Genomic DNA, 26,381 nt, shown 5'->3' with positions numbered 1-26,381 from the left:
AGATATTCGATTGAACGTTAAGCAAAATACTTTGTTTGAAAAATACATTTACTTTTATGGTTGGCTAATGCAGAACAAAAGCACAAATGTTTGTCTTGACTTGAATTGTTTCTTTCAATTTTAGTCTTTACAACATAGTATTTAAAATAGAACAAGGAAATCATTCACTCACCATTGTCACCCCACTCTGGGGATGAAGACACATCACCTTCCAGCAAGTACCAAGGCTGTCCCAATACTACTTGGTGGCTAGTGTTCAAACTAGTTCTGTAAGACTCACAATACATACAACCACTTTATGGTGTCTTTCGTCAATAAACTTAAATGGTTCTGATTTTGATTTTCTGCAGATATAAAAGGGTCACTTTCAGCTAGATAATATTGTATTCATTCAGTTAAAACAGTTGAATTCACACCATGCACAGTTCCACCTTTAAACCAACAAATGGAATTTAATTTAAATAGAAATCTGGTAACCAAGCAAAGACTGCATCATCTTATTTCAGTGACATCACTTCTTAATAGAACTGTGCCTAGTTTTTCATGATATCAACGACTATCTAAAACCACAGGTTTTGATTTAACTATGCTGGGGATGATCCTTCTGCATCAGTGTTTAAAATGAAACAAAGATTACTTTCTTATGAACAGAAAAATAGAAAACGGCAGTGCAGAGAACACTTCACAGATAGTTAAGTTCAACACACTAGTGCTTTCAGGATTCACTAACTTGCAAGCTAATTTAGCTTTTATTAAGCCACTTATATTTTTTGATTTTGAAGAATTTGTACCATTGTAAGTATACTTTAATTTAATCACATATAATCACTTTAAATTATATTTTATACAGTTATTAACCAACACATAGGACAATGAAATAGCTACAGTATATTTCTTCATCAAATTTAGGGTTAAATAATAATCTGGCTGTATCTGATACAACCCTCAAATATTTAAATGAACCGCCCAAGTTATTTAATCAAGGATTTTCATTGTTACTGTAAAAAAACTCAAAAAACAACATATAGGTTTTTAACTTAGCATGGGGGGAGGGGGTACATTCTTATGTAACCTCCAAAGCCAGGCGTAAGCGAGCCATTTAAATTTCTAACAGCGCTGAAAAAAAGCTGTTCCACAACCGTTATTGCTGCTACGAACGGTTGTCTTTTAAATTCAAAATGATAAAGGGAACCTTCATGACTTAAGCAGTGCTATTCCAAGGCCATTTATCCCCTTTAATTAGCTTACATACCATGCTCAGCCCTCTCCAGATTGTATCTCTGCTTTTATCTGTATCGCACCAATCAAAAGAAATCTCTTTTTTAAGGTGTGTGTTACTCACTGCTTTGTGTGCTCACTCCAGCACAGTGCACCCAAAGAGCAACACGCTCTGAATCTAGTTTTTCTTCAAGGCTACCAAGGCTTTTATAACATGAGCGAGTAAGCAGACTGAGCATCTTTCTAATAATTCCCAGGATATGCTCTCAACTTCGGTGTAGAAGTCAAAGACAATTAAGTTTGTATTGAATGCTGTTAATTTGTGAAAATAGCATTGTAATAACAGTAAATAATAAAAAAAAAAAACAGAACCTACATAGCATCACTCAAATGTGTAGTAAGACAAACTCATGTGTTTGTTTTCTCTAGAATAATAATAATAGTAATTACAGCTCTGCAGTTAATTCTGCTTAAAGCAGGTGTACTGCTCAGCTTCTCAATTCGCTGCTGCTGTTAAGAACACACATTTGGTTTTCTTCTACCACAGTGGCTTTTAACACTTTCATACACTGGGAATGTTCCCACGCCTATTTCATGTCCATTTTCTCAATGTCAAATACACTGGACACTGGGTTGATGTATTAAAACCTGAAGAGATTATTTGCTGAAACAAATTACATTCCTACATTTTTCCCCCACCTTCTCTTTACAGTAATACGTGTGTGGGTTGGCACCATGATGAGAAAAGCATACATTAAATCACTACACAATGATAATCCCATTGTAATCCAAATATAAAATCCTACTGCACTGCAAACTGCTTTACAAAATATCGGCATTATACTACATCCAGTCATCTGCACACACACACACACACACACACATATACATGGAAGTCTTTGCTTTTTTAAAAATATAAAACATTTTAAAAAACCCTTTTCAGGAAGGAAAATCATATTTATGAAACATCAGCTTTTAATTACACTTCAGGATCAATTTGGCAGCATTTACACAAGAAATCATACTACCAAATCATACACTATGTCCAGCTGTCCAATTTGTTTTCTTTCTAAAAATGTTTTTTTTGGTATCACTTAATGAACAGATCACATGGACACCAGAAAACAGAAATCAAATATATATAAATAATTATATTCCCTAATTGACTTTGATCTTTGTCTGTGTTGCTGGCTGGTGTTCAGATGCGAATGACCAATGTGCACTGGGGTGCCTTTGTCCCATCCATAAAACAAATGGTTTGAGATCACTGCTGAATGACAAATTCAGACTTTAGTAATCATAAAGAGCTTTCTATCAAGTCCTTTTCAAACCTTTCCGAGGTAACGGTTGTCTGGAACAAGTCACGATCTAACCCTTACATGACCACAGCTGTAATTAAAAGTTATGTTCTACAGACCAACACGTCTGCAAAGGGTCCCAGAAGGGTTTTGTTGAAAAAGCAACGTATCCATACTAGGTACGTGGTGAAAGGCTTGATGTTCTCTGAAAAGGTGTAGTTCTGGTGTGGCAGGATATAAGGCATGTATGTGTTCTCCCCTTGTTCTTGTATCCACACCTCGTACTTCACTTCCCGCACCTTCAGGTACTTCAGGTTCCAAGGAATCTGCCAGGAAACTGTCAGTCTGGCTTCACTGGTGCCCTGGATGGATGCCTGGCATTTGGGATCCCTCACTTTGCCAGGGTGGACAACAATGGCTGGCTTCGCCTTCTTCAGGTTCAGCTTGGTCTTAACCGTCTGCCTAATGGCTTCAATGAGCGAGGGGATATCTACTTTTGTGTCCTGATAGATGCGGAAAAGCCATTCTGGGTTGCGGCAACACAGGTGCTGAGGGACTTCCTTGCTTTTCATAATGCGCTCCTGCTCAGCTTTCTCCAGGTGGGCTATGCCACCTTGATCCCAGGGTCTATCTGGGAAGGCCACTGAATTCTCCTCATTGGTGTTCTGCCAGGCCACGTACTGCAGGTCAATGCCAGGCAAAGAGGCCAGAGTTTTGTATGGGGTGTAGTGGTCTGGGTTAACAGCGTATGGGAAAATCTCAACAACTACAGCTCCTCTAGGCAGGAAGACCGATGTAATAAGTTGGGCCCCGTGCATGCTGACTAACATTGACGCCCTGCTGATGATCTGCACAATATCTGCAAAGGAATGGTCATCCAAAGAAACAGTGACTGTCTTCATCTGGAACTCTTGTGCGAGGGCTAAAATAATCTCTGCTTCATTAAGAATCAGTCTATTTACTGTACGACTGAAAACTACAATGTACTCTTCGCCACTGGAGCTTTCTTCCATGCTCACATTCAGTTTCTCCATCAGGAACCTAGTGAACTGTCTGATTTCCAAACCCGACACCAGTATGTTGGCTTTGGCGCCCTGGGGTTGAACAAAACCATACTGGTACCAGGTGGTCATTTTAGATAACCCCACATACGACTTGGTGAAGCACAGGAGCTTGCCAAAGTTCTTCAGCTGCTCTTTCAGGAGGGGCTGCTTGTTGCTCATTAAACGATAGAGGTCAAAGTGCAAACCCTCATTCCAGCCTTCCATGAAGACCAAGCGGGCATCCTGGTCCAGATCTGGATACAGCAGCATGGTGTAGTAAATAGGGAGAAGGTCATCATGAAATATATGCATTAGGTTGTCCGGGTTGAATCGGTTCAGGATAAGAGTCACATCGGGCACAAACACAGGCTTGGGCATGAACTTGAGGGCAGCTGCAGGCAGCTCCAGAAAGTTAAAGTACTGGGTGTTGTGGTCCTCTACAGAGGAGAGGTCAAGGAGGGCAGGCTGGAACCTCCTTGATCCCAGGTTGGGCAGCATGACCGAGGAGTTGCTGTGGAAAAAGACAAACTCTTCGGCCTCGGTGGAGTAGCAGAGGTAGTCGAAGCGGCAGATACGGTCAGTGTGCATCTTGCCCGTGCACACCATGCGGGTTCCCTCCTCCTGGAGGGACTGCAGGGCGGCGTGGTAGTCGATGCGGACCTGAGACAGCTCCTGGGACTGCTGCGTCAGGAGCAGCTCCTCCTCCACTGAATAGGTATGCTCTTGTAGCTTGGCATACTTCCACAGCACTGCCGCCAGAACAGACACCAGCAGCCCGTTCAACACAGCAGCAATGTTCATCTTGCAGTTGGACCCTCGCATCACAGCAGATACACGGCAAACATCAGGGGATGGGCTTTCATTTTCCAAGCTACAGACTCAGCCTACAGAACAGAAAGAGAGAAGATATTTTCTGAAAAAAAAACATCTTGACTGTTACATGCAACAATATTATTATAGTTTACTCATTTTTGAACCACAAGCTTGGTAAACCTGGTCTTTTAGGTTGTTTTGGAGGAACAATGGTTTTACAGTTTTTAAAATATATATACAGTGCCGAGAAAAAGTTTGTGAACCCTAATGATAATTATGGAAATTCCATAGTTTTACCATGATAGCCTTCCTGAATCAAAACCTTTTCTTAAATATACAATAGGGTTTATAATAAGCAATTCCATGTCTTTTGAAACAAAATGATGTAAGAATTAGACAAACAGTGGGTAACTAAGATTCAGGATATGTGAAAAAGTAAGTAAACTCCTGGGTTTATCAACTCAATTAAGGGGATAATTAAAGTCAGGTGTTTAAATAATTAGGTAGAGCTTCAGGGGTGAATTTGGAAGGCCCCACCTTATATAAAGATCAGAAACTTTGTGAGTTTGGTCTTCGCCATACAGGTGTGTGGAAACTCGTCATGCCACGATCAAAATAAATCTCTGAGGGCCTCAGAAAAATAGTTATTGATGCTTATCAGTCTAGAAAGGGTTACAAAACCACTTCTAAGGATTTGGGGCTCCACCAATCCACTGTCAGACAGATACTCTACAAATGAAGAAAGTTCAAGACCATAGTCACTCTACCCAGGTGCGGTCGTACTACCAAAATCGCTCCAAGAACAAACCAGAAAATCATTAAGGAAGTCACAAAGAACCCCAGAGTAACATCCAAAGATCTGCAGGCCACTCTCGCCTTGGCTAATGTGAGTGTTCATGACTCAACTATCAGAAACAAACTGAACAAGAATAGTGTTCATGGAAAGACAGCTAGGAGGAAACCACTGCTCTCTAAAAAGAACATTGCTGCCCATGTGAAGTTTGCCAAAGAGCACATAGATGATCCACAAGACTTCTGGAACAATGTTCTCTGGGCTGACGATTCAAAGGTATAACTTTTTGTCCTCAATGAGAAACATTATGTTTGGCGAAAACCAAACACTGCATTTTAACAGAAGAACCTCATCCCAACCATCAAGCATGGTGGTGGGAGTGTGATGGTTTGGGGTTGCTTTGCTGCCTCAGGACCTGGGCGGCTTGCCATCATTGACACAACCATGAGTTCTGCATTGTATCAGAAGATTCTAGAGGAAAATGTTAGGCCATCCGTCCATGAGCTGAAGCTGAAGCTGAACCGAAAGTGGGTCACGCAGCAAGACAATGATCCTAAAGATACAAGCAGATCTACAAAAGAATTGCTGCAGGAGAAGTTCCGTGTTTTAGAATGGCCTAGTCAAAGTCTGGACCTGAACCCCATAGAAATGTTGTGGCAGGAACTGAAGACAGCTGTCCATGCAAGGAAGCCCTCAAATGTCACCGAGTTGAAGCAGTTATGTAAGAAGGAATGGGCCAAAATTCCTCAAAACTGATGTGAGAGACTGACCAACAGTTACAGGAAACGCTTAGTTGAAGTCATTGCTGCTCAAGGGTGTGCCACCAGTTACTGAATCTAAAGGTTCACATACTTTTTCACACATGGATATTGAAAGTTGAATCATTTGTGGATAAATAAATGTTGAAAAATTATCATGTTTTTGTGTCAGTTGTTTAATCAGGTTATCTTTATCTATTATTAGGATTTAGATTAAGATCTAACATTTTAGGTTTGAAATATGTGAAAATCCTTAGGGATTCACAAACTTTTTCTCGGCACTGTATGTATGTATGTATGTATCTATATTTTAAAACCTGGTATTTTGTATCAGATAGACATTACATCATAATATTTGCTATACTGTTTAACTACATATTAAAAATATATAGTACAGTATAGTGTGCTGTAAGAGAAGCTGATTTTCACTCCACTCAAAGTCAGAGTGACTAGAAAATAGCTGCTCTTTCCTCTCATGGGGTGGAGATCTGCATGTATTGTGCAGCACCATATAGGATACTTCATATGACAAGAAATGATCATTTGTTTGGCCTAACCTTGATAAAACTTTGTTTTTTTGAGCAAAGTCCTGTTTCTATCCAATCTTACAGCTAGGTCACACAGCAATTTAGTCAAGGATCCCCCAAAAAAGAGTTTCAATAAAGGTTTCAATTTGCATTTCTAAACCTAAAAATGTCTGTCAAATGAGGCAATGTATTTCACATGCACATTAGCAGAAACATCACAGGCCAATGCTCCCATACCAATGCACTATGCATCCCGAGGAGGGAAATTCTCTGTACATTCGGAGGCTATAGTATACAAAAATGTTGCTTCTGCAGATTTATTTAAAGTAAATCAGAATATTCTGAATACAACTACTTAAAAGTGAGTAATTAGAAAAGTTATTGTTTCACCTTTCAACCACTACCTTACAGTTTTATCAGGTGCATGTGCGCTGCCTAAATTGTAGTAGTCCATAATCAATTACGACACCTCACAGTGGCAAACACCTTACTCTACCAACTAGACAACTTGAATCAATGGCAAGGAAATTAAGGAATTAACAAGTGGTACAGTGAGGCAATTATGAATGGACATATTAAGGATTAGGTTCACAGAGTGATCTCGTTTTATATCACCTCGCTTAATATCATGCCCCATTTTTTATCACAATTTTTCAAAACCACTAGTTATGCACCTTTGGTTCTTTAAGAAATGACCTCTCTTAATATCATCTCATAAACCTGTTTATTGTCACGTTTTGTGCAGCTTGTCAAATGCTGTGAGGGGGTCTTACCGGGACAGAGTTCAGTTACAAATTACCAAAGTCACCAATTTTTTATTAACAATGTCAGTCTTATTCACAAAAAAGAAAACACATCAAGTGCAATACCTAATTGATAGCTCTCATCAGTCGACAATGCACGCCCTTTTTAGATAATGACAAACTGTTTTGTTGCAGTTAATGATACAAAGTGTATTTGTTCTGTAGTAAACTATATGGATTTGTTTAAATGTAAAGAATGACTAAATGTACAGTATTAAAACACTGCTCTTTAATTCACTGTTAATTTACTTTCTTTTTTTCTTGCACTCACAATGTGCTGTCATAGGTAAACATGAACCCAGTTTATACTATGACCTGCTTTAAATCATGAATTATGTCTGCACGGCAATCATACACACATACACACACATATACAGTACTGGTACTAATTATGGCAACAACAAATGATTTACAGCAGGGCTGGGGATTGTTTTGCCCATCTATCACTCAGACCATTTACTTAGTAAATATCTTGGAATCCCTGGAGATAATGATCTCTTCTTTAAAAATAAAAGTTGTACTGCTTGCCTAGAAAAAGGTGAACATTTTGGGATACCACTTTACTTGTAAAATGTCTTCCTCATTGAAATATGTAGCATATTTTCAAAGAGGAGACAATGATCTATTCAGACATACCAGGGTATTTATTAAGGGGCCTGAGTGAGGAAAAACAGGCACTACAATCCTCACCCCTAGTTTTGCAGCAAATAATTTGTTGTTTCCATAATTTCTGATAGTATATGTAACGGTAAAAGTCAGAATATTGGCAAATCTTAAGATTTACTGGTAAATGTCTACATTTATCAAGTAAAGCGGTTAATGTCCAAAATAAACATGATAACGCTTAACTTCAGACATTTACTGGTAAATCTCAAGGCAAGTGCCTTTCTGCATTTATGCAGTTGCCATCATGACAGAGAAATTGAGACAAAGACTAAGCAGTTTCTTTCTGGTGGGCAAGGGTTCAAACGTTGTATGTGCAATAAAAAGTGTTTCAACAAAAAGTGCTATTGTAAGGCTTCAGGAGTCCTGTGTAACTCCAAGTACCACAAGAGTCTACGGTGCTTCCATTAGTAAATATATCTGTTTACTGCCTGTCTTTGTGCTGTTTTGTGTCATAACCAAAGTGTGATTTTCTGTTGAAAAATTATAATAAATTATTTAATTTTTATTTAAAAGACAGTTATTTTTCATCAAACTACTACGTATTTTGAGTACAATACCTTTCAACACCATTGTGAATTGTTTTATATGCAAGTTTACCAGAATGTTGGTTGTTCTACATAAGTGGATGTCAATATTGTTCAGTACCATGTTGAACTGGTTTAAATTACTCAATTGTGCATTGTAATGAATATTTTGTTAATGGCAAATGTGTATACAGAAATAAATACATTGTTCAACATTAATGTTTATTTTGTTAATTGACAATTCATATGCAAGAATAAACAAATTATTCTATGACATACCTGCATTTACCAATAAGCTTAGGTAAATCATAAGATAAACTAGTAAATGTCTGACAAGCAATCAAATTCTTCATAATTTCTGACATTGACCACCTTATTTGGTAAATGCTGACATTTACCTGTAAAATTTAAGATTCTTTACCGTAACACATACACATACACATAAATAGATATAGATAGACAGATAGACAATCTTTCTATTACAAAACAAATATTAATAAAGATCTTGACAAAACAGTTTTATGTATTACAGCTATATTCATAGAGCTATAACAAAATTATACTTTGTTATTGTTTTGTTTTGTTTGTTTTTTTACTGAAGCCCTGTAGTAAACTACAACAACAACAACAACACAACGTTCTAGATTTAAAACACATTATTTTGACATTCTATTTAAGACACATTTAAAATCCATGCATGTATAAAGCCATTGTTCACTATGACAGCTTTTTTACTACAAATGTTTCCAAGCCTTTCATTAATATTCCAAGTTTGAAAACAAAAAACTTAAACCAACTACAGTAAAACCTACAGATGATTTACATACCCAAGAACACAATTAAATTTGCCCATTCCAAAGGCTTTGTTTATTGATCTTTTATCAGTCTCCAATATCAGTTTCAGAGGTACAAATAATATAAAAAGAGGCAATGAAAACAGAACCTCCCCAAAACCATATGCTGCACACTGCAGGAAGGCAAAAATGACAATAAACACTCACCAGAGCAGCATATTAATGAACAGCATCTGCTCCCACTCTGGCTATCTGCAATCTCCTGAAGCTTACACTATATGTATACACAGTACACTGCCACTCTGATTTACTGCACTGGCTGCCTGAACAATGAAAGAGCTACCCTGCCCCTTGCACAGCGTGATCAAAATACATTCAAGTCTCCCTGAGAGAAAGGTAAGCCTTCACCTCAAGATCTCACTCCCCTTCTCACTTGTGCTGTGTGCTGACAGTGTACTGGACCACCTAGTGCCCCCTTTCTGCTGCTTCACTCCCTCTTGCACGCTCTGAGCATGCTCGGTTGCCATTGGTGTCCTTGTGCATCAGCTGCTTCACATCAATTTGTCAGATCCTCAGAGGTCAGCGTTGCTCACAGAATGATTTGCTGTGACTCCATCACTACAGCCTCCCCTCCCCCTCTACTCCCTTCCCCCAAGGGAGCCCGCAGGTTGAAATTAACACGATGACATCTCTCGCTTGTCTGCTCTCCGGCACTGCTTCTCTCTCCTCTGAGGCTGCTGGCCCGAGCTGTGTGTTGCACCAGCAAGACATGCTTCCTTTTAGCTCACCTCACAGCCTAGCAGCAGGAGGACTGTGATAAAAGCAGTTATCTGCCAGGCTTTTCGCTACAAATGCACTCATGCCAAAAGCTTTTCATCTTGCAACAGGCAATCCGCTTGTATTTTATAGAATTAAACAGGGCCTGTGCTTTTTTTGGTGTATTTTTTGTGTTTTATATAAACTTGAAAGTCACTGCTCAGGTTTATAAAGTACTGTACAATACTCATCGTAGAAACTGAAATACTGTAATGCCAACAAACTCGTGAATTATGAATTGAATAGTAGATGATGATACGGAGAAGACACCAGGACTATGTACCATACCATCATAATGCATCATTTAGTTCTCAAACTATGGACGGCATTGAATAATCTAGCTTTTATTTGCACCCATTATGTTTTTTTTTTCCTTTCACTTTTGAAATCGCAGAAGTGTTTACAGATGTAACCCCACAGCTTCCATTTACTACAACCAATAACAAAGGCCCCCCCTACTGCGCTCCAACACTGCGCCATGCTGTGCTGATTTTCTGCACTCCATGGACCTGAATTGGAACGGGCATGGGGGGGGGGGCTAATACTTGAGATGATAATTAAACAACATAAGCTGCTAAATCAGGAGCAGTCAGAGACAGAAGATGCTGCTGCTGAACAAGCAGCCAGAACTATCTGCAACTACATCTTAGTTAGTTAGTGAAGCAAGGAACAATAGTGCGTAATACCCCTCTCTTTACAAGAGTATTCTTTTTACATTTTACAATAAACAAGAAAGAAAGTTTTCTGTAGTTAAACATAAAAAGAAATGTGCTGTTTGTATATATTTTGTTTACAACTTCAAAATCTTTGGGTAAAACAAGTCATAAAGACATTTTTTTTTTACCTGCTTAAATACATATCGACCCTAAAATATAAATGATCCAACCATAAATGGTTACAAAAAGCTATCACAAGTCCATGTACTAAACATTTTATGGGACGCAATCCTGGATACCATAGTCACTCGGGTTGGAGTCTCAGTGGTGGCTTTAGGCATGCTTCTTATGTAATTTAGGAAGCATTTTGTAAAAATACATTCTATGCATTCTACACTGGTGGTTTATAATGCAGAGGCCTTGTAACACAAGGGGAACTGGGTATGACCACATTATAAAATGCAGGAACATAACAGGTTAATAGGATTTGGCACATAGGTCTAGAGGCAGCCGACCTAGTCTCTATGACAACCAGAAAGATTATTTTTTGTGTTTTAAACATATTTTCAATTCTACTGAATCTGCAAAATTGTTATATAAAAGGTAAAAGGGAGTGAGCGTACCTGGATAACCACAGCTACACCGTTAAATGAGGCCCACAGGCTCAACCAAGTTCGACTCCCTAGAATCGCCAGGTGTTGTGGCTAATTCAATACAGTTATTGTGAGCAATGACAGATATCTTAAGTTTGGTAAACTTAAAGGGCACCCAAAAGGCTATCTTCGTGTTAGAGTGAGTTTGTACACTCAGTCTGAGAAAGGAAAGAGCAGGTGTAACATCTTGAACTGCAACGCTACTTTTAACATCAAGCAAGCAAATTCAGAAAAAAGGAGCTTGCATATATAACATCTTTAACCAACAGCTCAAAACATGAATGAGTAAGTCAGAGAAAATGAAGATTGTTTTTAATAACTGGATGGCAAGCTCTGAAGAACACCTAGAAATAATTAAAAAACTTTGTTTAAAGGCATTAAAATACAAATAACTTCACTACCGGGGATCGTCATTAAAAGAAAAGGACTACTAATGATTTAAAGACTCAATTAGTGGACTGAATTCACTTGCCAGGAATGGTGAATTTTACTGGAAGAATGTATGTTTTTTTAAACAAAGACAATACAAGACATCACGCATGCTCAACACTGCATCAACTCTTTGGAACAAACTGAGTATTCCCAATTAAACTAAAGAATAGAAAGGTTACAGAAACTATACTTGGGGAATTAAATGTATATTTGCAGAAAAGTTGATAGTGGTGTAATGTAAAAAAAGGTGTGTTATATTTTGTTTTCTTACAAAAAGAAAGGCTAGTTTTATCATCCATGAAAGTGAATTACAGCTAATAGCTACAATAATTGCAAAGCAATCTATGAACTTGAATAAGGGGTTGTGGCAAAGTGGGTTGTAGTGTACAGGTGCTCAGGAGTGACAGACACAAGACAGTTCATGGTGAAAAAGCCGCTCTTTATTTGCTGACAATACCTCTACACAACGATGTGTATCGCTCTGGTTTGTAAAGGGGTTCAATCCCGAAATAATAACAGAAGTAGGCACACACTTTTAAAGGGGAACTGTAATGCAAATGAATATATAACCAATTCAATAAAAAACATGTTAACTAAAGCTGTTGACGCATTTTCAGCCTCTCCTTGAGCAGTATATCGTATAAAAACCATTAAAACAAATTCATATTGAGTGTATTGGAGCTCTCTTCCGTCGCGCTGTGTGTGCCGTCCTGTCGTTGACTCGCTCTACAGTAACACATAGTATTCTATTGAGCCTATGTTCCGTTCCTATATTATGTAGCCATTGTTTTGTTATGGCCACTCTTTGTTGGTTTAAAGGCTTAGGCACACAAAAATACTTTTTGTTACTGATTTTCCTTTGATTATACTATGTAACACAATTTTTGTTCCTGGGTAGTAAGTGTTATTTCCTAATTGCTTATGCCTCAAAAGTATAGAAAATGGCTATTATTCCCCACAAGCTTTGCTTTTGTGACCAGGACAGTGATATTTCAAAATATCACTATTTCCAATGGGAAAACGGGCAAATGTGTGTCTTTTCGTTCACATAAAGTCAGAAAAAAACAACTTATGAATCCTAATTAACATGTATTTATACTAAAGTAATACAAAAATGACTACAAAAGATTTAGAAGTGAGTAGTTTTTCAAGATTTACGATTATACTGTAAATACAGTATAATCGTAAATCTCAAAAAACTACTCACTTCACATCTGCCCGATTTCCCATTGGAAATAGTGATATTTTGAAATATCACTCCTGGTCACAAAAGCAAAGCTGTGGGGAATAATAGCCATTTTCTATACTTTTGAGGCATAAGCAATTAGGAAATAACACTTACTACCCAGGAACAAAAAAAAAAAAAAATTGTTACACAGTGTTATTTTTGCACCCGAAAGCTTTGCATTCCGACATAACCCAGCCGGCGTTCACCGCTGTGGGTGGTTGTCAACTATATGACGTAACAGCGGCACCAGAAAGGTTCCAATATGGCGGAGGCCTGCATTTCCAGCTGACCCAGAAAGCTGACAAAAAAACTGAAATACTGGCCAAATGCTTGACTTTTTAAACAAAACGTATACAGAGCTGTGGCAGGCTGGCGAGTGGATAGAGGCCCAGAGACAGACTGCAGTTCAAACAAATATACTTTTATTATAAATAAACACAAAATGAAAGGGCACAAGGGCCAAAACAAAGCAATTTAAACACAAAAAAGATAAAAAGCAAAACTTACAAAAATAACAGTTTCCAGGCTGGGCAATGCCTTCACTGGATTCAAACTTTCTAAACAACCAAAAAAAAAACAACCTGCTTCCTCAGCTCCCTCTCTCCAAATGAGAAGCAGAGGCCTCCTTTTATATCAGGTGGCTGGGCGCTGATTGATCGTTAATCAACCTAATCAACTAATCAACCCCAGCCACCTGAACATAATAAACCCAGGCAGGTAGGGGAAGTTAACCCCATCCCTGCCAATTTAAAGGGCAGAGCTTTGCTCTGCCACACACCTCCCCCCATGTACAACGTACACCGGCCGCAATCGGCCAACTCCCCCCTTCCCCCCACCCTCCCCACGGCGGCCCGGCTCCCTCTGGTGGCGGAGGCGGCGACGGCGGCCCGGCTCCCTCTGGTGGCGGAGGCGGCGACGGCGGCCCGGCTCCCTCTGGTGGCGGAGGCGGCGACGGCGGCCCGGCTCCCTCTGGTGGCGGAGGCGGCGACGGCGGCCCGGCTCCCTCTGGTGGCGGAGGCGCGGCCCTCCCTCTCGGGCTCTGAGAGCGGCGGCGGCTCCTCCCTCTCGGGCTCTGAGAGCGGCGGCGGCTCCTCCCTCTCGGGCTCTGAGAGCGGCGGCGGCTCCTCCCTCTCGGGCTCTGAGAGCGGCGGCGGCTCCCTCCCTCTCGGGCTCTGAGAGCGGCGGCGGCGGCTCCTCCCTCTCGGGCTCTGAGAGCGGCGGCGGCGGCTCCTCCCTCTCAGGCTCTGAGAGCGGCGGCTCCTCCCTCTCTGGCTCTGGGAGCGACGGCGGCTCCTCACCCCTCTCTGGCTCTGGGAGCGACGGCGGCTCCTCCCCCCTCTCTGGCTCTGGGAGCGACGGCGGCTCCTCACCCCTCTCTGGCTCTGGGAGCGACGGCGGCTCCTCACCCCTCTCTGGCTCTGGGAGCGACGGCGGCTCCTCACCCCTCTCTGGCTCTGGGAGCGACGGCAGCTCCTCACCCCTCTCTGGCTCTGGGAGCGACGGCGGCTCCTCACCCCTCTCTGGCTCTGGGAGCGACGGCGGATCCTCCTCCCTCTCTGGCTCTGGGGACGACGGCAGATCCTCCTCCCTCTCTGGCTCTGGGAGCGACGGCGGCTCCTCACCCCTCTCTGGCTCTGGGAGCGACGGCAGCTCCTCCTCCCTCTCTGGCTCTGGGAGCGACGGAGGCTCCTCACCCCTCTCTGGCTCTGGGAGCGACAGCAGCTCCTCACCCCTCTCTGGCTCTGGGGACGACAGCAGATCCTCCTCCCTCTCTGGCTCTGGGAGCGACGGAGGCTCCTCACCCCTCTCTGGCTCTCGGGAAGGCGGCTCACCCCTCTCTGGCTCTCGGGAAGGCGGCTCACCCCTCTCTGGCTCTCGGGAAGGCGGCTCACCCCTCTCTGGCTCTCGGGAAGGCGGCTCACCCCTCTTTATTGGAGTGACCGGGGCATCTCCCATGTCTACCGCCAGGTAATTAACCACCATGAGGGCAACCTCTGGGAAGGACGCCGGGTGGTATTGTTCCTCCCACTGTTCCCACCTCTCCCCATCTCGACGCCACAGCGTGTTGATAACTATGGGGAGATCGTGGACGAGGTCTGCCTCAGGGTGCATCAACCAGTCCCAGATCTCCTGGGACGGTGGTGAAGGTGGTGGTGCTGGAGGTAGTGGGGTGGCCCCTGATGCCCGGGGTGAACACGGCACCTCTTCCTGGGCCTGGTTGTAGGGGCATCCTGCCCAGTTGTGGCCATCCTCCTCACACCGGCCACACCAGTTTGCCGGTGGCACGTCTGGGCAGGACCGCCAACGATGGTCCTCCTTCCCGCACCAGGAACACCAGGGGAAGAGGCTGGCCGGGTCCTCCAGCGGTGGCTGCAGCAGCTTACATTTCTTCAGCTGCTGCTGCTTTTCCTGCCTTTGCCGCTGTCTGCTCTTTCCCATTTTTTTTTTTTTTTTTCAAAAAAAAAAAAAAAAAATTATCCCAAAAATTCCCCAAAACAAAACAAAAATACTGCTCTGAGCCTCTAGGTGGCGCTATCCCACTTCTCACACCAAATGTGGCAGGCTGGCGAGTGGATAGAGGCCCAGAGACAGACTTCAGTTCAAACAAATATACTTTTATTATAAATAAACACAAAATGAAAGGGCACAAGGGCCAAAAGAAAGCAATTTAAACTTACAAAAATCAGGCTGGGCAATGCCTTCACTGGATTCAAACTTTCTAAACAACCAAAAAAAAAAAAACAACCTGCTTCCTCAGCTCCCTCTCTCCAAATGAGAAGCAGAGGCCTCCTTTTATATCAGGTGGCTGGGCGTTGATTGATCGTTAATCAACCTAATCAACTAATCAACCCCAGCCACCTGAACATAATAAACCCAGGCAGGTAGGGGAAGTTAACCCCATCCCTGCCAATTTAAAGGGCAGAGCTTTGCTCTGCCACAAGAGCATTTAGAGAGCCTTGTTATTTTGAGTACAGTTCAGTGAGTGCTCAGTCCAACAGTGAGTGCTTCAAGTGCAAGTGGTGATTAAATGCAGTTTATTCGTGACAACAATGGTGTAGAGTGATCCGGGGCGGGTGCTGGCTTTTAGCGACAGCTCCTGGATTGGTTAGCCATCTACAAATGACAAATAACGCAGGTTACAAGATCACACACACACAAACTCACAAGTTTTCTACACAGTACTCTTTGCAGATCGATGGGTAACCATAACACATGGAACAGATCGCACAGCCACATTCCCTAATATACGTTCAGTCACGCCCTCTTTGGTAGCGAGTGCAATCACGTCTCCTCCAATCCATGACTGACACATTGCCTACCGCAGTAAGGTGCTGATTTCTAGCGTTGTGGCTTCACCCCCTTTCTGGATGGCTGGCTTCTGAATGACCCTGGAATGAACTGTCAAAACATCCAGTCTGGGGCACATTGTTCCTGTTATACAGCACCCTCACAGGTCGGGAGGGAGATTGTTGACTCTGATTCATTCACTCTCTGTCACAAGGGTGCCAAATCAGCAGCTCGAGCCTTTAAGTTTCAGACTGCAAAAATTAAACAAAAAAGCTTTGTGCTGCTTTAGAACGAGTCTGAATCTCATGGCACACAAAAAAGGCAAGCACGTCATTCTGCAATGCCTCGCTTAAACAGTGCTGAGATTGCTGAATTTGCTTTGATATATTATATATTTTTTGTTGCGACTTTGTTATGTGGAATTGTGACAGAAATCAACCTGTGAGGTCACTATGTAAAAGGAACAGAGTAGTACCCTTAATCAAATGGCATCACAATCTATTTAGATGAGGTGGAAGTCGGTCATTTAGGAAGGGGGCTGAGCTACGGTACCCAAGCTCAATGACTCGGATGGGAGATGGCGTGGCATCCGACGATTGGAGGAGCGGATACACTCGTTAACCTAGGGGTCATGAGCGAGGGTATAAATAGGGGGCATAATGCAAGTGATCTGTTCCTTGATAAAAGGTTAGTGTTTTAACCTTCAAGGAGTCTGTGTTGCCGTATTGTGAAACCGTGAGTTTTGTCTTGTGTGTTAGTGTTTTGTTAACTGTTGTCTGTTTGTTAATAGATTATCAGTAGCACGATCCGGAGCTGGAGCGAAAGCCAGTATAAACCTGGACATCACTTTCACCCTGCATTTCACTGAGAACTGTAAAATGCCGCTGTATCACTCCATCATTATTATTTACAGGTGTTCGCCATAAGGCTCTGGACATTGTTAATCAAATCAATAAACACCCTTGCACCTGGAAATCATTGTCTGTCTGTTTTGTATCCACTCTGCACTGCATGCATCTGTATCTACTCACCACTTTGCCACAGGAATGTAATAAACGAGAACCAAAATGGTGAGTTTTTTCCCCCTTCAGTTTACAATGCCATTTCCACGTTTGTTTTATTTGAAGTGTTTAAAGTGAAATTTTAGTTTTCATTTGCTTGTTCAGCTACAAAAAAGGCACGAGTAAACCTCATGTTATTACTTTATAAACAATGTGTCTATGGCCACTGTTTACTGTGAAGCAACAGCAATGGCAAGGAATTTAAAAAAAGTAAAAATTAAATAAAATGCGGTTTAAACTTTAAGTACTATTAATTTCAAGAATAAACAAAACAACGTTTAACTTGAACTGCTTTTTGGCATCCTTTGTTCTGTAGTTAATTCACTGCGGAAAAGTAAGGCCTAGACAATGTATTCTTTATTCCTGGGACATACTTTTTTTTTCTTTAACGTGTTACATAGTGCAATGTCTTGCTGTAAAATAAAGGCACACACACACACAGGGACCATGCCATGCCCCATGCCCCTGCTGCTATGCTGTCTCTACCTGAGTTCTGAGCAATAATGGCTTTTATGACTTTTTGAAAATGAACGACTATATCTAGCAGAAGCTCATTTTGATTCATTTTTAATCCATAGGAATTTTCACAGCGAAAGTAATTTCATGTAATCATAGAAAGGTGCACAGAATGGTTAATTTAATCTCATTGTCTGTTTGCAAGAACAGAAAAATGAAAAGAAATAACAAAATAGAGTAAGGTGCCATCTGCATTCAAAAGGTGCTGCTGTGGTGCTGCAGATTGATGGACCTTATTTGATTTTCTGATGCACGAGTCAGATAAGCTTACAAACTGTGGCACTTTCAAAGCGCTACGTTACTGAATGGAATGTAAAAGGCTCTTCAATAATGTATCCCCCACTGTAAAACAATTAGGCATGGAAAACCATACTTTAGAGCAGGCAGCATGAGAAAGTGTCTAATGAATCCGTCTCATCCACTGAAATACAGCAGCCAATTGTTCCTAGAGCTGCCTGACTGTCCCAACAGAAGAAAAGCACTCATACCTGCATATAAAAGTGGTGCTGATGCCTAAATTACCCTTGACCCAATGAGCAAAATGACTATATAGAGCACCCCACTGATATAACTGGATCGTAGAAGCTGGTCTTCTATCGTACAGTATTACAAACCTTGGATTCCCTGAAGGTGTCTCTATACAGTGGAAGTAATGGAACCGATAGCAGATGTTCTTACAGTGTTAACAGTTGACACCCCAATTTAATTTTTTTTTTTTTAAAGCAAATTTATTATACTGATATTGTAAAACTAGTAAGAATCAAATTAGGTGGGCTTAAGGATCCTTGAATCAGTGTACAGTATGTCAACCTGTGGTAAGTATAAACGAATCTCCAAGGCAGCAGGTTTCCAGTAATTACTGTACTTCCTCAGTAACTGCCAGAAGCAAAGCCTAGGACTAATAATGATCTAAACAGAATAAAGTGTTTTCAACTTGAAGATAACTCATTTCTGTTTTTTCCTTCTTTTTTTGTGTTTTACAGTACAGGTACCAGGATGCAGCAGCTTATCTATAATGTTAGAAAAATATCCTCATAATAAGAGGAAGGTCAGCGATAAAGTTAATGAGAGATAAGAAATGGATAAAGCTCTGTTAGCATCCCTTGAACCACCAGGAAACAGTCACAGACATTACATAGTGGTAAACTTCACGTTACTGTACAGCAGAACTACAGTTCAGTATCTCAGTCGGATTATGCAGTGTCCCATGTACTATTGCTTTGCTTTCCTCAAGTCTGCAACTCCATGCTTACTATTAGAAACAACACTATATTGTGAATAGATGTAATGCTATTATCCAGGCTATTGCAATATTTTACAGTATGTACACCCACTGTTTCTAGACACCCTGTTCTCAAGCTGGGAGGTTTAGAGTAGCTTCAGAATCTTACAACCATCAGGCCAACTGTTAAATCCTTAGGAAGACAGTGCCATCTAGTGACAATTTTGCTAAATATTTGCTTTACACTTAAGTTAGACACTGGTACTCTGGGATTTCCATCTGTCTCTGTCACACTCGCATGTTTTCATATATTAGAATTACTTGTCAAATTGTGATCAAGTATATCATTGCTACACTATGTGACACACAACTCTGTGTATACTGTTCATACAGTGATTAACTGTTTCTGACCAGGTGTGTATGTTACTGACAAACTTCTTATTTAGTTGTATTTAAGCATACTTCATAAATCTATAACAGCATGATATGATTACTGTTATTTTGATACATGGACATCTTCATCACCAGTTCCAGAACTGCTAAAACACCCCTATATGATGATTGAACCACCTCTGTTTAACTGTAGGTACAAGGTTTTCTTCATTGAAGGCTTTCCCTTTTTTTCTCCAAATAAACTCTGGTCCATTTATGGAGAAAAGTTGTTTTAGTCTCTTGACCAGATAATTTTGTTGAAGAATGCTTCATATTTCTTGATTTGCAGTGAGGTATACATAGATACAACTCTTGTGTTCAGGTGCCTTTGTATAGTTTTTTCGTGGATATTATGTCTGATGATTCTAAATATTTCCTTAAGTACTTGGCTGTTAATCTTGGATTCTTTTTAGCTGCTCGGTCCCGATTCTCCTACCTGCTGAACCCGTAATTTTCTTTGTACATCAATTTCTTTCAAGCGTTTCATTGCTTCATCCCTGGACACTTTGACATACAGCATAATATGTGGCACTATATCACTAAAGTACATTAAATGTACTGCATGACAGTCGTGTACAGTACAACAAAAACACTACACACACACTGTCCTCATAACTAAACAGTAATTGCACAGTACCTGAAAGGTTACAAATATCTGTATAAAATCAATAAGCATATCATGTTAAAACAAGTTGATAACCATATCCTACATCCCCTGTACTTAAATTAAAACTCCAATGCTTGCAATAAAACAATATCCAAAGTTTAAAATGAATTAACCTTCATTCCCCATATTTAACTCAATTACGTGCGACTCCTAGTGCACATTTAATAAGCAGGAGGAGATCGAGCTATGTGCTAGTCAGTGGAGAACTCAGTTCCCTGTAACTGCATTGTGACGTCCTTTCATTCAACTCTGGCAGTCTTGCTCAGGGACATCAATCATGGTTTTAAATACAACTGTACCATTAATTCTCCGAAAGTGTGACACTGCTTGGAGATTCCACTGGCCAAAATCGGAGCCCTTTACATCAAAGAAATTTCAAATGAACGGAGAAGTCAGTACAACTTGCTTCGTGTGACTGCAATTCCTGACAAGCGAACACTGTCACCTAGCAGACCGCAGGCACAACAGACCCACTGTACCGTGCCAGGCACACACAAGAGAACCGACGTCTTAAGCGTAGGCAACAGTATTTGTTTAGAAAGTATGTGTTAACGACACCGTTATAGTTGTTACTACCAGCAGAGGCTGACAGTAGCAAACAAATCTGTATGTTATTAAATGTCACAATAAATAAGAATGCATGTAGTTAGATAACATAACTTGCACCATGTTCTACTGAGTGTTTATGTGTTTTAAATGACAACTCTCTAGTAATGCTGAATCTGGCTACCAATACTGTAATATAATTGATTGCAGCAGAATAAAAACTTACAAAGTGGCTAACATTTAGCATGCATGAACAATTAAGTGTTCTTACCTAGTTGTCAAACAGAAATTGTATCCTTCCAGACGAATATTGTTTCAGTGTCTCAATGTTAGTTGCAACGGAATCTCAGCGTGCAGAGGCAGTAACAAAGCTAATTCACCAGCTGCATCCTCTTCATTGTCAAAGTTGCTGAAAGAATTAGATAAGTATTGATTTAAATGGTTTTAAAAACAGACTAAAGCAACAGTCAACCGCTGTTATTATTATTATTTATTATTTTTTGTCAGTGTTTTTCGTTGTCTTACGTACCTGCTGCCGAATTCAAGCAAGCCTGATCGTTACAGTGTCCACGCCCACTGCTGGTACTGGTGCCCCGTCTGCATAATCAGGTTCAGACCACGCGAGAGCTCGTCCACCTTTTCCCAGTGATGTTGAAAACTGCAACCAACTGTATGGCGTGTATCTGATGTAGCGAGGCTTTGTTTGAGTACTTTACGTGGGTATAGCGCGTAGGTTATTGTCATACCAATATCCAAATTCTTCTTCTTCTTCTTCTTCTTCTTCTTCTTCTTCTTCTTCTTCTTCTTCTTTATAGGGTAGTTTATTGTAGTTATGGCCTTATATTTTCTCCCATTTCCCTATGCTTTTTTTTTTTTTTTTAATAAATTTGAATATACATTTCATTTTCACCATTTGTTTTCCTCCCTTCTACCATCAAAATATAATGTACTGTTGCTGCTTCAATTTCTATTTCCCTTAACGTTCTGTTTAATATGTTTCTTTGCTGAATATAGGTATTGCATTTCTTGAATATATGTTTCACTGTTTCTTGTTCCCCAAAATTACTACAATATTCCAATGTTTATTAAAAGTTGTAAGGACTTCTTCAGCGTGTAGTTGTCAATACCCACAACAAATAAAGGAAAGGTGTTTGTTTAATTAAACTAGTATTGTAGTCAGACTGGAGCATGCTTTGTTGTCAGTTGCCGTCTTTCACATTGATCTATGTGTTCATGGATTTCGTACCCCAAATGTAAAATTCATGAAAAAGCATACTCATGAAAAAGCAAGACATATCGTTGCAGAATTATAAATGTATTTGAAAAATATCAGATCTGTTTGTTTTAGCCATACAACAGACAAAGGAGATTTCTTTTTAAATTTAGGTTTTGCATCCTAAATGTAGTAGCGGTAATTAAAAATACCTTTATAACCACCCGCTGCTGGATCACGCCTATTAGGATTGGCTGAATTATGTTGTGGGCAGGCTCTAGGTGGTGGAATTTGTGTTTCAAGTTCCAACTGTTTCTGTATAATTGTATAACTACATTTTGAAGGATTTAAACCAGAATACACTAGGACCCAACAATATATTGCTCAAAGCTTAACATTGCAGTACCACGTGTTAAAGCACAATGTGACTACATTAAACAAATCAAAAATGGGTAAATAAAACAGCCTACATCCATCTCATTCTTGACAGATCTGATTGCATTTACTGATTTACATGAAATCTTGTTTGCAGAGTTGGCTCTGTGACATTTTGTGCTATAGCTAATGATTAGAGGCATCTTGTTCTAATGGGAGCGTCAGTCCAGACGATTGGCTCCTAGTCTTGTGCTTACGCGTTACAAGATGAATGCAGACAGCAATGTGTGTGACATTTCATTAATCATTGCTCAGAGCTTGTTGTCGGTGAAGCTGTAGGAGCACACTCCAGAATACATAATTTCCAATCCATCCTTCATTTATTCAGCTTTTCTTTTTGTCAGGAGGTACCTTGACATGTAGTAATTAATAAGATCAAAAAAAGTCACAGCAAACAAAGAACAGATTCCATCACAAAAATATGATGTGGCAGAGATACTAAAATCTATACCCATTTTAGCATCTCATTCTCTTTTTTTTTTTTTTTTAAAGCATTGTTCAGGCATCTAGAGTAATTAAAAAAATAAAAGCCTCTGTGTGACAGATACAATGATTCTTGATTGTAAATCTCCTTCTCGACCTGTGAGGGCGCTAAGCAGCAAGAACAGAGTTCCATGGATGGGCTGGTCTGACAGTTCTTTCCCAGGGTTCAAGGAAGTCGGCCAGCCTGGAAGGGGACGACACTTTGTTGTAATAATGCATTGACCCGGAAGGGAAACGACGTGGCAGCCGCAGATTGGAGAGGCGGTTGCACTCGTTTACCCAGGGGTCGTGTGACAGCATAAAAGGGGATGGAGAATCGTAATCTGTTTCTTCACTTTGGTTTTGTATTCAAACCTAGAAGGACTGTGAGAGACCCCAGGGAACGTAATTGTATCATGAGTGTTTTGTTTGTTTTTGTGTCGGTTAGTAATTTGTCTTGATTGTAAATTACCAGACTGCTAACACATTCCAGGAGTAGTCGCACTGGGCCAGTACAAAGCTGGAACAGAACTGCACTACTGTCACAAAATAAACTGTTATCACCCACCACGAGCACTACTGCACGCATCCAGGACTGGTGACCATGTTTGCATTATTGTGGGGCAGATATTATTTCTTTATTATTTGGGACTGCAATCCTGTTGTTATTTACCCTGTGCAGCACACATTGGTGTGTATTGACGGGGGATTATTGTTTGGTCGCCAGACTTGGATAAAATCAATAAAACCCTTTCCAAACCGGATTATAATCATCTCTGTCTGTCTCATTCACGGAGTGTATCAGTCATGCACCTGCATCCACTTAGCCACTTTGTCACACTCTGACATTTTTTTGTACAAGTATCCATCACAGTACAGTATTGTTCAGTTGAAAATCGATATTTTTTATTTTTATTTGGGAAGTTAGTTTAATTCACAAAGTATGAGACAGTATATCATTGTCACTGTGCTTAGTTGGCAGGTACAGTATCCAAGACTACAAAAATGCAGACTCTATACCATTCAGACTTTGTAACAAATTTTCACCCTCAACTTCCAGGACAAGTGATTTACCCTTCTGTAGTAATGGGTAATATCTCGCAACCCCTCTTCCATGGTTCAAACTGTCCAGGCTTCTGATGGTGGTGTCATGGTGTGGGGCATGTTCCCCTGGTATAACCTGCGAACACTGATTACTGTAGAAGCTGAAAGCATTTACGTAATTTACAGTTCCATACTTAATCAGGGTGGATCAAATTCACCCAACAATACTGCAATTGTATCCTGATAATGTACCATGCCAGAATTGTACGTGAATATTGTGTGACTTGGCTGTTTCAGAGTTAGAATGAGCACACTGAGCACACTCTGCTCCCCATGATCACAGATCAAAAGTTCTTTGTCATCAAAAATGTCACGCTGGCAACTCACCCATGGGATGCAGCTGTTCACTTCATTCTTGGCAGCAACAGCTATTAAATACATTGAGACCTGAGGATGAAGTGGAAGGTACTTTGATTAAATACACCATAATTCCAATTCAATGTAAAGAAATAAACTGAAAATTGCTCAGATAAAGGAGGTTTGTGCTATTCAGAGGGAAGAAAATTTGATATTTTGACAGGCTTTAAATGAAACGGCAGACACTGAACATTAAATGATGGCTCACGCCAGTGAGGGCTCTACCATCTGTTATATGCCCTCGATAGAAGTTATTGTGCATCATGAGCCAGATGTCTAATCAAGGGTAATTATTATACATTTAATTTTCTAACATATAAAACCAGGATTAACCTTGGTGTTCTGTGGTTTGTTGTGCACCTTCCTGATTAGACAAGTCTAACACTATGTAACACAATTTTTGTTCCTGGGTAGTAAGTGTTATTTCCTAATTGCTTATGCCTCAAAAGTATAGAAAATGGCTATTATTCCCCACAAACTTTGCTTTTGTGACCAGGACAGTGATATTTCAAAATATCACTATTTCCAATGGGAAAATGGGCAAATGTGTGTCTTTTCGTTCACATAAAGTAAGAAAAAAACAACATATGAATCCAAATTAGCATGTATTTATACTAAAGTAATACAAAAATGACTCCAAAAGATTTAGAAGTGAGTAGTTTTTTGAGGTTTACAATTATACTGTAAATACAGTATAATCGTAAATCTCGAAAAACTACTCACTTCTAAATCTTTTGTAGTAGTTTAATTGTAAAGCTCGAAAAACTACTCACTTTAGTATAAATACATGTTAATTTGGATTCATATTTAAAAAAAGTTTCCAGCAACATTTACAAACGCCTTGTAGAGTGTAACAATCCTGTATAAGCCTACTGTTGCAATTTTTCTCATGTTAAGTTATTTTTTCTACTTTGTGTACTTTGTTTTTCCTACTTTTTTAAGGTGAGTGCCATCCTGAAAGATTATCACTGAGTATTTGTTACATGACAACACAATGAAGACTCGATGACAGGACTCAAAAGGAATGTGGTGTAGACACAGAACACAAAACTACAAGGGATTGTACAAGTCCATATTTATTATATTACAGTTACACACACGGTGGTACTGTTATAATAATCATGAATGCTGACCACTTGACTTCATAGAACAAATGTACTGAAATTCACAACCTTGAACCAGCGTCAGGTATATGATCATGTTGCATTTATTTAATAAGTATCTGGTGTTTCTTTTTAACATTTTACTTACAAATGATTCAGAGCCTTTTGTGTCATCAGCCTTTTGATGACACTAAATGTGATGTAATATAGATTTGCGTTGCTTCCTGAATTTACCTCCAGGTGGCAAAATTAGATGGGGAGTCACAGTCAAAGATATTGCCATTTATTATTAGATCACCATCAATACATGTTAGCATGAGTCTAAGGGGTTAAGTTGGTCAACTCTTTGATTAGTGTATTGTACAGCACAGGCACTTATGTGTGGTTAACCCAGGATCAGTCCTTAAAAACAGTGTTGAAGCGATCCCGATGGATTCCCTGCTTCTGTAAAATGATGTAAAAAACACTTTTAATAGTAAAAGTAAAAGTTGATAAAATGTTCTGATTTTACAGAGCCATCCTACTGGAGGTTACTCACATAAACTGATAACCTTGTAATATCTACTTTATAACTGTCATTTAGTATATATGTGTTTCAAGGGAATTATTATGTTTTTGTCTTTTGACTTTGTTTTTTCTGGTGTGCATTATAGCTGCAGGTATAAGGGTATATTTGGGAGCTGGATTCTTTGTCATGGTATCTCACAATGATGCAACAGCGGTCTGAAAAAACTTGATATGAAAAAATGAATTTGTCACCAACTACAGTATGCCTATGAAGTAATGATATCAAGCAGGGGACCCATTGACTATAATAGCAGTTGCATGTCACTAGGGGGAGTAAGAAGTTTAAATTTAATTCAACATTTTCAGTAAATTGTGAGATACTATACTGGTAAAGAAAATGCAAGGGCTGATTGCAAGGGCTACATAAGGAGGAATTAACTTTTACA

General features: G+C 40.1%; 1 protein-coding gene across 2 annotated transcripts; it reads right to left on the bottom strand.

Annotated features, from left to right (window-relative positions):
• LOC121313360 (protein O-linked-mannose beta-1,4-N-acetylglucosaminyltransferase 2-like) lies at window positions 1-21,326 on the bottom strand. Of its 2 annotated transcripts, XM_041245782.1 has the most exons (3): window positions 21,284-21,326; window positions 21,026-21,163; window positions 1-4,443 (listed from the first exon to the last, which is right to left on the bottom strand). In XM_041245782.1, the coding sequence occupies exon 3, from the start codon at window positions 4,379-4,381 to the stop codon at window positions 2,621-2,623; it is 1,761 nt and encodes a 586-aa protein (XP_041101716.1). In that variant the 5' UTR covers window positions 4,382-4,443; window positions 21,026-21,163; window positions 21,284-21,326; the 3' UTR covers window positions 1-2,620. The 2 variants fall into 2 exon arrangements, with proteins under 2 accessions (XP_041101716.1, XP_041101715.1); XM_041245781.1 differs by lacking the exons at window positions 21,026-21,163; window positions 21,284-21,326 and adding an exon at window positions 9,445-9,831.
• Window positions 21,327-26,381: the final 5,055 nt, after the last annotated feature.

This window comes from Polyodon spathula, chromosome 3 (assembly GCF_017654505.1).
Source record: "Polyodon spathula isolate WHYD16114869_AA chromosome 3, ASM1765450v1, whole genome shotgun sequence".
Classification (NCBI taxonomy): Eukaryota; Metazoa; Chordata; class Actinopteri; order Acipenseriformes; family Polyodontidae; genus Polyodon; species Polyodon spathula.
The sequence above is the reverse complement of the archived record's forward strand: the minus strand, read 5'-3'. Positions and strand labels throughout refer to the sequence as shown.

What these genes read in the sequence shown, in the direction of transcription:
- LOC121313360 (XM_041245782.1), bottom strand. Translation starts at nt 4,381, where the DNA reads ATGCGAGGGTCCAACTGCAAGATGAACATTGCTGCTGTGTTGAACGGG.